The 11,713-nt window shown below is 46.6% G+C and overlaps 1 protein-coding gene across 1 annotated transcript; it reads right to left on the bottom strand.

The window, feature by feature from the left end:
• Positions 1–483: 483 nt before the first annotated feature.
• On the bottom strand, positions 484–3,099 carry LOC147706170 (uncharacterized). Its single transcript, XM_086929043.1, has one exon. It carries the CDS (start codon positions 3,097–3,099, stop codon positions 484–486), a length of 2,616 nt encoding a protein of 871 aa, XP_086785169.1.
• Between the last annotated feature and the right edge of the window lie 8,614 nt (positions 3,100–11,713).

Below are 11,713 nucleotides of genomic sequence, written 5' to 3'. Positions count from 1 at the left end.
CAGAAATGTGTTAGTATTGCTTCGAGGGGTCCTATTCATGTGTCAATCAGGCAATCTGCGATACTATTTCGCCACACTTAGCCTCAGTTTATCGGATATCTGGCTTGACGTAGCTGTGGTGGGAACTTCCCTTATTCTATTCATGGCTTAGGTGGGGGACGTGGGGTATGTTGCAAGATTTATAGAGGAACTTGACTTCTGCTGTTTGTGAGAAATATACAATGAGGTGGGGCCTGGTAGGGGTGCGGGTCCTTGCAGGCAAGAGCAGCTGGGTGAATCTTGGGTCAGACTTGCTTTCTGCTTCTGTTTAAGCTAAGAGAAAATGGCAGTGCTCAGGGCAATGTAACTGAGGCCTGTAACCTCTAGACAGCAGGGCCTACACAGGGGTTATGTTGTGCAGGTGACAGGTGTGTCCTTGGATAGCTGTGCAGGTACAAATTCTTACTCCAACATTCCCCCCTCAAGTTCGAAATTCGAACTTAATCAAACATCTTTAAACACCATTCGAACTGCATATTTAGCTGGAGATGGGGGAAGAGGCCAAGGTGAGTCACAAAGAGGCTGTTCCTCTGAATCTTTGTCCTGCACTTTTCCTGAATCTGCATCTGTCTTCCCTAAATTATCACACATTGTCTCATAGGGACGCATCAAGTCCCCCTGTGGTGAACGTGGTGGGATTCTATGCACCTGGGCCTGATATTGACTAATTACAGGAATGTCTGGCAATGGGCGGGAGTCAGGAATGGTCAACTCCACTATGCTCATCATTGTCGTCTCTCCATCATCTCCCTTAGTCCTACGAATTCCAGTATATGAACCTGAGCCTGCGTAATTCATCCCTATCATTTTAGAACTAAATTTCTTTACACAGTATATCAGTATCTGTGATCCAAAACACAACAATAACAGTACACAGAAAATTGGCATTAAAAATTTAAGCACTGCAGACAGCCATGAAGGCATCCAGTTCAAATCGAACCAGCCATTTAAGAGATCTGCTTCAGCACCTCCTTCCTCATGCATCTCTTTCCCCAAGTTGTCCAAATCCTCGATGGCCTTCGTGAGTGTTCCGTTGTCAGCGTCGTTCGCTAAAATGAACGTGCAGCAGGATTTTCCCACCTTGGCGCACACACCACCATTCATTGCTGTTAGCTGGTCTAAAACATATCTGTGCTCTAGAACCATAAGTCGTAGAGGTCGAAGTTCTTCTTTCACGGCGTTGAACCCATCCCGGGTGTTGTTGATAAGCTGCATTAGTTCATATCTGGTCACTTGCAGCCAGCGAGCATTGGCTTTAGTCTGGAACATGGGGATAACTCCCCCAAAGAAAAGTTCGGCATCATTGAAGAGTCTGTAATCCTGAGGTATTTTATGAAAAGGGCCATCTGAGAAGTATTTCGTTATTTCTCTCTTCCCATGATGAAGCAGGGTGACGTCATCCGCCATTGGGTGTATGTGGATGTGGGAAATGTTCGCTGCAGGGACAACAAGATGTAGTTCATGCATTGTCACAATGGAACATAGTCCTTGCCAGTGGGGGGGCAGCTGCAGGTAGATGTGCTCGCCGCATGCCCAGTAGATGTCCATGAGACTAGAGGTACCGTGCTGGAGGTCAAAATTAAACTCTGTGTGACTGCAGTTTGTGTTTCGGCCCACAGGCACTGTTCCGGTACCTAGGAAGCAAAGGAGAGGAGACTTAAGTTTGTATGCTCTTTTAGGTTTGTACTTTGTACCCTCATTGAGAGTATATCTTCTAGTTTCTTGTGCCCATATCTCAGCACATTCCCTCCCAATAGTCTCATTTGTATAATGCTTATGCTCCTGACCTTCAACCGGGCTACCCAAGGATGCTGCCTTGCATATTAAATCATGTGGCCCATTCCATCTGTTATTAAAATATATATTGGCCCTCAGGCGCAGAATGGGTCTCCACTGACAAGGGCATGCGTTATGGGTATGGTTAGTCTGTTGGGATTCGGGTGAGTGGCATTTTGATGGGGGTGTTGGGAAGGTGAAGTATCCTAATTTTCTAAACTGATATTCCCAGACCTGTATCATATTGGCAGGTACTCCCATTTCATGGTAAACTTCCATTCTTCTCTCAAATTCTACTGGGTCAGAAACAACAGTGAACGTAACATACTTGTTGTCCCAGTCTGAGACGTTTACAAATGCTGTATTAATTTTTGCTGACTGGAGCTGTATCTGACCATGTATGCGGCAAAGGAACAGGTGTAGGAGACATTTGGCAGTGGCCGGTGGAATCTCTTTGGGAATGAGCAATTTGTCTGCACCTACAGCATGTGGAATGTATGAGCACACAAAGCAGGAATCATTCGTGGCTTTCCTCCCCACCTCCCTCATGTCTCTGTACCACATATTATCTAACAATGCATTATGGGTACCATCATTCTGTACTGACACCCCAGGGCGCTGGGAGAAAAAATCAGGCATAGAGTGTTGTTCGAATGTGTACACAACTGTGTCCTGGAGATCACTAACCCAGTTTGATATTTGTTCTGTGTCTTTCTCCTTACGTTGTGTGCGAGGGGTATATCTCCTTGGTGTTTTATTGCGACCCATTTTATACCTGACACTCCTTTTATGCTGACGGAAACGTCTAGGGACACCTTTCCCAGGGGCATTCACAGTGATATCAAGTGCCCTGTCCCACTCGGTGTGGTCTACAGAGGGTGTGGAAGGTGTCGTGGGTACAGGGGTGGTGCAGCCATTGCTGGTGTATTCTTCATCTAGTATGTTACCAGGACTCGTTTTAGGCATGTGATATCCTACTGAGATGGTAGGCCTAACTTGACTTGATATAGCCTTCTCTCTCTCTGCTTGTAATGCAAGCCAATGGAATATAGCCATTGAAGCAACGAACATAACAAAGAATAACAATGATAATATACATATCTTTTTATTAGAGATCCTGGAGGGAGACGTTGGGCTGTTGCTGTTTCTTATCCCGTAAACTCTCATATGTTCTCCATAGTCTTTATCCTGGATCGACAAGGGAAATAGAACGCCCTCCTTCCGATAAATGTTCAAGTCTCTGTTGGTGCCGGGTGAATCCTCACATGGTTCAAATGAACCCATGCTTTACGTTCGGCAATTCGGACCGCAGTGGGTGAAGAGTCAATGACCAGGTATGGTCCCTCGTACTTAGGGTCTCTCCACTTCCGTACTTGCTTCTTTATGAAGATCTGTGTTCCAGGGCGGATAGGCAAAAGTTCATCGGAAATTGTGCCGTCCTTTTTCTTTGTCTTGGATGTCTGAATGGAAAGAAACCTAGCAGCACGGGTTAGGGCACACAAATAATCAAATAATTCAGCTTTCACAATCTCAGAAGACGTTTCATTGTCTACTTTAGGTCTGGTGGAAGGAACAACCATATTCATTGATCTGCCAGTGACAAGCTGGTGAGGTGTGAGGTGATGATCAGAGCTAGGGCTGTTCCTGAGTGCAAACAAAGCAATTGGGAGGCAATAGAGCCATTTCTTTCCAATAGTGGCACTTATCTTGCTGATCTTGGCTTTGAGCAATCCGTTGAGGCACTCACAAATACCATTGCTCTGTGGGTGATAGGCTGAAGTAAGTTTATGTTTTAGTCCTAACATGGTGGCTATTATCTCAAAGATGGAGTTTGAAAAATGGCCGCCATTGTCACTGCGGATAGATTCTGGTAATCCCCAGCGACATATGACCTCACGAAGTAGGAAGGTAGCTGCGGCCTTTGCGTCACAATGGACACAAGGTCCAGCCTCAATCCATCGTGAGAAGGGACATACTACCACGATGAGGTATCGGTAGTTGTTACATCTGTCAAGCATGTCCACATAGTCAATGTGGAGTTCCCTGAAGGGACCCTTAGGCCTTGGTATTGTTGAAGCAACTGTTTTCATAGCTGGGTTGGGTGAATACTGCTGACAGATAAGGCACTGATGGACAAAGAGTTGTATCTGCTCATGTGCATTGGGGATGAACCATTCTGCCTGCAGGTTAAAGGACATGATATCACGAGGGACATGTGTAGGAAGGTGCAGCTGGGTAAGTGCTATTTGCAAAAGAGCCTGTGGCATGACAGGCTTCCCTGTCATTGTCTGTCTGTAAATAAAATCTGAGGCATCCTGTTGTACTCCCCTCTTCTTCCATAACTCTTTTTCTTCAGCTTGGGCACTTTCTTGTATCTCTCTGAGGTGCAACTGTGCAATGATGTCAAACTGCTGTGTGTCATCAATTGTATATGGAAGTGTTGGGTCGGGTGTATCTGGGAGTGGTGACTTGCTGGTGTCCTCAACTTCGTTCTGCATATCTTCCTGCGCTATTGGGGGCGTATTTTTGGCAAGCAAGATGGGGGTGCAGTCAGTCTGTGTCGGGGATTGTTGTTGTGTACAACTTTGGCCTTTTGCTGCTGCTTTAGCAGCCCAATCTGCCATTGCATTTCCTCTGGAAACAAAATCTTGGCCGTTCGTGTGTGCTGCACATTTCACTACTGCTACTTCTGCTGGCAGTGTCAAGGAGTCAATTAGTTCTGCAAGTAACTGTTTGTGCATTACAGGCGTGCCATCTGTTTTAAGAAACCCGCGCCTTTTCCATCTCAATATGCTGGAATGCGTTGTTGTGGTGACATATGCTGAATCAGAGTACACAGTAATTCTTTCATTAGCTCCATGCTTCAAGGCGGCTATTAATGCCACCAACTCAGCTGCCTGGGCTGAGTAATGGGGTGGTAATGTTATCTGCTGTACAATGTCCAGAGTGTCTGAGGAGTTATTCTGTTGTGCTCTGACTACAGCTGCCCCTGTATGCCTGATCCCTGTCTCTTGATCAATCGTAGAAGAACCATCAACAAAGTAAATTACACTGTCTGGTAATGGGTCTTCCTTTGCTGTGCCTGACTCATCTGGGCAGTATGTTTCACAATCATGGGTGTCATCGTCAGCTGTCGCAATCGGATGTGCAAAGAACGTGGCTGGATTCACAGTGTGGCATTTTACAACCTTCAACGAAGGTAATGACAGTATGACTTCATATCCTGATACTCTCTGTGTGGTAAGAGTTGTTTTAGCTTTCTGTATTATTGCAAAGACAGCATGCTCAGTGTACAGCGTCAGAGGGGAGCCCATGACTATGGGGGTGCTTTTCTCAACGGCGAATGCTGCTGTTGAAAGAGCCTGTTCACAAGGATAGTGGCCTTTCATCACTGAGTCTAACATGCCACTGAAGTATGCAATTGGTTTGGGACCCAAGGGGTATTTCTGGGTGAGGACTGCTGTCATGACCTGTCCATTACAGTGTGTGAACAGATAGAATTCCTTTGTATAATCAGGAGATCCCAACACTGGTGCATTTGTAATCTCATCTTTTAATTTTACAAAGGTTGATGTCATTTCAGGTGTCCAGTCAATCTTGTTATGCCTGTCCTTAGCCATTTTGACAGCTTTCAAGAGTGGTCCAGTTATAGTAGCATAATCAAATATCCACTGTCTGACATAGTTCACTAGTCCCAGGAACTTTTGCATGTCTTTAACTGTCTGTGGTTCTGGAGTATTCCTTATTGCTTCTACTCTTCCTGGTGTAACTCTTCTTCCTGATGCTGAAATCAGTTGACCTAAATACTGTACTTCTTCCTGACAGTATTGTAATTTTTGCTTGTCTACTTTGTATCCTCTATGTGCTAATGTTGTAAGCAGAGCAATTGTATCTTTTCTGCATTTTTGCTCTGTCGCACTGCAGAGGAGTATGTCATCGACATATTGTAGCAAGGTGCTGTCACATTGGAAATTTGATAAGTCATCCTTGACAACTCTGTTAAACACACTGGGGGACTCACAATAGCCTTGAGGGAGCCTTTTGTACGAAAATTGCCTATGCCTGAATGAAAATGCGAATAGGTACTGGCTTTCAGGATGCAGTGGGACACTGAAAAAAGCATTTTTCAGGTCAATGACGGAAAAGTACTTTGCATTTTGTGGGATGTTAGTAAGGATCACTGAAGGGTCAGGGACGATGGGAAACTCAGGTATCACTATGCTGTTAATCGAGCGAAGATCATGTACTAGCCTCCATTGATTTGTTTGTTGCTTCCTCACAGGAAAAAGACAGGTGTTGCAAGGTGAGATACAAGGATATATCACACCTTGATCCAGTAATGCTTGAATTGTTGGGGCTATTCCTTCTTCGGCTTCTTTGGACAAAGGGTACTGGCGCACTCTGGGAAGAATGGCGTCGGGTTTCAGCGTCACTTTGAATGGTTCTGCTGATCGAATGAGCCCCACATCATTGGGACCTGTAGTCCAAAGGATGTTGGGCACCTGAGCTAGGTCTGAGTCACGTGCTGTATCAATTACTGTGGGTTGTGTTGGTGTTCTTATTTCAACTGTCACTGACACGGGGACTGGAATCTGGTATACAATGTCTTCTCTATCACCGAATAATTCCTGATCTATAATGTCTCTTACCCGATGTCCAGGCTCAATAAAAATGACACAGGCCCATGACTGGCCATAATCATCACATGCTATAAAGACACCATATGTTGGTGTCATGTTAAAGCATTGTATTCCTAGGATCATATTTTTGTCTGGGCCTGGCATGTCCTGTAATTGAGGACGGAAAAGAAATTCTTTAGGTAGCTGTACAGTGCGCCCCGCCATCTCTGGTGAGTTGGCAATGACCATTTGCACAGCTGTGAAGAATGCTAGTTCATCCACTGGGCGAGCTCTAATTTGGTCTCTCATGGAAGAGTCCACAGTGACAGCCATCATTCTTGTCAGTGATGTGCCAGGGATGGAGCAGGTCATTGTGCCTTTTTCATCAAAATGAATTGTCATGTTTAATTTGGCCATAAGATCACGGCCCAATAAATTTACGGGGGATTCTGTCGAGTAAAGCAGTCGTTGCTGAATGCTTTTGCCTCCTATTTTCATTGGTACTGGCTTGGTGAAAGGGACCCTTGTAATTGCCCCAGAGAAACCCTGTGTGTCTACACTTTGATTGGAAATAGGCAGTGCTCCCTCTGTTATACAGGAAAATGTTGCACCTGTGTCAATCAGAAACTTATACGTTTTGTTGTTGATCGTGACACACACAACTGGGTCCTCTCTAATATTTGTGAGGCACGACAACAAGGGACACACTAGGGTCTTCTGTGGGCTATCCTAGCTGGTGTACCTTCCAGCCTGATGTTGCTGGATTGTACCCTGCAGAACCGGATTGGCGGGCTGCAGTACTGTGGCTCCCTGAGGTACAAGAACCTGTGTCTGTGGCACCATTTGGTACACAGGCCCCTGTTGTTGAACCAGTTGTGGCTGTATCTGTTGGACTGGTGTCTGTAATTGTACTTGCTGCAACATTGGCTGTTGCTGTCCTGCAGACGGGTAGGTGTACACTACGTTGGGCTGCAGTGGCTGTGTCTGCTGCTGAACGTATTGCACTGGTACCTGGACTTGCTGTGGTTGGCCTCTGCCTGCTAATTCTTCATACATTTTAGTGCGGCATTCCCTTATCATGTGTCCTGGTCGCTGACAGTGGTAGCACAGTGGGGGTCCTGGCTGCTGTGTGGGTCTTTGATAGCCCATCCCCCTACCTCTTCCTCGCATTCCTGATGACCTTGTTTGTCTGTTATCATAATACTGTTGTTGCCTCTGATTGTTTCTGGGGTGCTGTGCCTGTGTCTGCTGGACTGCTGCCTGCGTGTCTCCTTGTAATGCGCTCTGGGCATTTTGGGGAAATTGGGTGACAGTAGTCATTTGACTCACTGGTGTGGCTACCATTATTGTGTCCACAGCCTCCTTTTTCTTTAATTTCTGTTGCACCAATTTAGCTGCGGCATTTTCAATTGCCACCTGCCTCTTCTTCTCCTGCTCTTGCTCCTTTTTACAGTAGTGAATGATATGGTGTTGTATTTCTGCCCATGGTTTGCATTCCATTGCTACTATTCCATCTAATTTTTCTTGCACAGCAGTTGGCAGTCCCTTCTTAATTGTATGGTAGAAGAACCTACAATTACCTCCTGTTATATCCCATTTCTCTCCTAACTCCTGCTGCCACTTTTCCTTCATTCTAGTAATGTACTGTGCAGGATCTTCATTGCTTTGCATTGTCTGAGACATTAGGGACCCGATATCTGGGATATCCGGGAACTTTCTACACAGCTCACTCCACAAGGCAGACCTTATTGTATTAAAAGTATTACCATCCAATTCCGAGTTTGTGATGGAAAGTCTGTGGTCAATACGTGTGAACATTTCCTCTGCATCCTCTCCAATCAGGGAAACGAGCAGACTTTTTACATCTCCAGCAGCCAATGGCACCCCTGCAGTGTTTTTCTCAAAGGCTTGTATCCACTTCCCAGCACCCTCTGTGAGGGGCGGAAGTTGCTTTTTTAAATTGTCCTTGTCCATAAGGGACCAAGGGGTGTAGATGGGACGGTCCTCGATATTTTTATATAGCAGTGGCAGCTGGCGCAGCACCCCTGTGGGCCTTGTGCTGTCATACCTGCGTGCGTATTTCTGCCATATTCTCAAGCCTCTGCGCATGTAATTGTAATCCCAGTCTTCATCTCCCTCCCCCCTCAAGATACAGTCTTCAGCTGTTGCCATGTCCTCAGGGTGGAAAGACCCTTCTCGAGGCCACACCATCATTTGGGGGGCTTTATTTTCTGTCCATTCTGCCAAGTCATCTGTGAATTTGTCGGCATAATAGTTACTCCCTTCTCCTAGCACCACTATCTCATATGGTGTCAGATCTTTGGGTGACAACCGTCCTGGCCTACTAACGGCCATGTTGTACAGTGCTCCAGATCTGGTGGTGCGCAGGCGTGCTTTACCTGTTACATCATATTCTTCTGGGATGTTGTCAGGTCTCCCATGGTTACCTAACACTGCGAGATTCTCTACCTCTGTCCTTTTTTGCCTGTACCTCCTTTCCGCCCGTTCAAGCACATTGGACAGTCCTAAGTTGTCAATGTCTACCTCTCTGAGTTGGGCCCTGCGTGGTGCGGCTGCAGGAGGTGATGCCTGGCGCACAGGTGTCTGTGGCAGTGACCTCTGGGGGTTGTAGTTAGGGAATGCGCGAGGGGCTTGTGTTAGGTTAGCTGCTGTGTCGCTCTGTGGTGGGGCTTCACTCTGGGCCTCATAGTCTAATTGTATCCATGGCCTTTGCTGTGGCCTTGTTGTTAGGATCCCACCACTGTGTTGCCTTGCCTCATTTGCACCTCTTGCCAATTCATTGAGTGTCGGTGGTTGTTGCCTTTCACTCAGCTGGCCCAACCCACCCATCAGTTCTGTCATTCTTTCATTTTTTCTATCATTTTGTAAGGGCCTTTGCTGATAAGTTAGTGCATTGTCAGTGGCGTTTCCTAAGCAATGCTCGAGTGGCATGTCCCCAACTGTTCTACCTGCCCCATGGTATAAGTCCTGTTCTGTCCTCCACCTAACGATATCTCTTTCATTCATTATGCCAGGGATACGTTGTTCGCCATCCCTGTTCTCTTCAAGAAACTGTATCTGGCGCTCTTCCTGTCTATTGGGACTAGTATTAAGGGGTCGCCCCTCCTCTTGGAGTGTTTGTGCTTCGCTATTCTGCTGAATGGGGGTCAGAAACGGGCCATAATGTCTAATTCTGGCCTCAGATGTGCTGTGTTCCCTTCTAATGGACATCGGGCTGGGCCGTGAGGTCTGGGGAGAGGCATGTGGGAGCTGTGCTGTGAACCACCTGAGACCCTATCACTCTCTCCATCTTCATCTAGCTGGGGGCCTGGGGTACTGGATGCAGGAGTCATCTTTATTGTAAACTGTGCATCAATCTGACCTGCAACCTGACCTGATGTTCCAGAGGTGGTACCCTGCATCACTTGGACTTGGGGTCTCAGTGTTTGGTGCATTTGTGCACTATCTTGTCTACTTCCTTGCGGACCATTTAAAAAGTCTGGGGAGAAGGCATCACGGTCTGGGACAGAGATATCTTCATAGCCTACGGCTGCCCTATCATTTGTAGTTTGTTCTAGGTCCGTTTTAAGAACCAGTTCGGGATAAATTCGAGATTCAGAGTAGGCAGGTGGGGGTGCTGTGGGCATTTCGGGTGTTTGGGCTGTGGGTGCTTGGGCTGTGGGTGCTTCAGGTGTTCGGGTACTTGTGTCATTTTCCCTAAAGACAGCCCACATAGCGAGGGTGTCCTTACGCTTTTTGAGTCTATTACCAGAGTATTTACCTTCCAAGAAAGTTCTCGCATGGTCTAGCACTATCTTGTCAAAAGTCCCTTCTCTGGGCCAGGAATGTGGAGCATTTCGTGTAAGTTCATGCAATTCATTACAATGTTTTTTAATGCGCTTTTCCTGGTCTGTAAAGTTTTTTATCACGTGTTCCAGGGGTGTTGTCATTGTTACTCAGCGTGGGGTGGGAAAGTTATAAAAGGTGTACCTCCACTGGGGGCTAAAGTCAGAGTCACCTTCTGTAAATCTGTTGTGTCTATTCCCAGAGTAGATATTAGTGCCAATATAACTGTACCCACTAGTGGTGGGACCTGGGCTGAGGATACTGAAGGATCCTCAGTAATGGTAGTAATGCGCCCGTTCTCTAAATGTATTGTGATGTCAAATCTATTGTTTTGTGCGGGCTGTTTGTTCATATCCTAGAGTTATCTTGGGGGGCGGGCAAGTGGTGGCGGAGAAGTCTGACAACTGTGCTCACTGCTTACTATGCGGTTTTGAAAATATGCCCACAATAAGGGGCAATGTGTTGTGAAGGGGTGTCTCTGCAGTTGCTCAACAATGCTGGGTGAAGGCTGCTGCCCCAGCTGCACGTGCAGCTCTTGGGCGTGTTGCTCACAGGCCAGGGGCAAGTCGGGAATGGACAGTCCCTGTAGGAGCAATGTATAGAATTCCCGCGGTCTGATGAGGTACGGGAAACGTGTGGGTCTTCCTGTCTTCCCTGGCAGCTTGAGCTCAGGGACGATGAGGTCACCAAGGGCGGGACGGTGAGGTCAATAGTTCTGCAACTCACTAAACTTTCTACTGAATGACTTAATTCTATAGAGGTTTCCTCGACAGTGTGTGGTGTTGGTGGGGACACTTGTGACGCTTGCAAGGGTATGTGTGGTGTCTCTACCAATGAAGTGGAATTCTGTGACACTTCACGTACGAGTTGACTATTGTCAATGAGGGGTGTGTGAGTCTGCACTGGGAGGCACAGTCGCGTCAAATGTAGTGTAGATATTTTTATCTCTGTGCCTTGCGTGAGTGGGAGTCCCAGCAGTGTCCACGCCTTAGCTACCAAGGGGATCTGGCGTCTGTCAAGTTTAGTTATTGTTCGTGCGTCAGTGTTCTGTATTGCCACTATCTTATCGTCCAATATGTGCAGGACCACCTCAATCTGATTCTGCCCACTCTGGCTCATCTGTGCTCCCTTTGTTTATATGTGCGTATATATGTACTAGAAGCAGGTTGACCTCCTGTCAGTTGTTTTCGGGGTCGGGGCAGTTTACCACAAGCACAATGCTTCTATGATGACTGGATACCTCTTATACTCATGTATCCTATTCCTAGCGTGGAATGCAGCTAAAAAAGAAAAATTTCTTATTTATTCTAAACGATCTGTAGTCTAAAAATAACGCCGAGCAATTCCCTGAGACTTCCCTTGTGAAGCCTGCAGTTGCTTGTAGAGGGAAGGGGAAATCCTGAATGCCAGAAGTGCACGCAAGTTAACAGCAG

The sequence above is a fragment of the Lissotriton vulgaris genome, chromosome 7 (assembly GCF_964263255.1).
Source record: "Lissotriton vulgaris chromosome 7, aLisVul1.2, whole genome shotgun sequence".
In the NCBI taxonomy this organism is placed as follows: domain Eukaryota; kingdom Metazoa; phylum Chordata; class Amphibia; order Caudata; family Salamandridae; genus Lissotriton; species Lissotriton vulgaris.
Note: the sequence above shows the minus strand (reverse complement) of the source record. Positions and strands in the feature narration are given on the sequence as shown.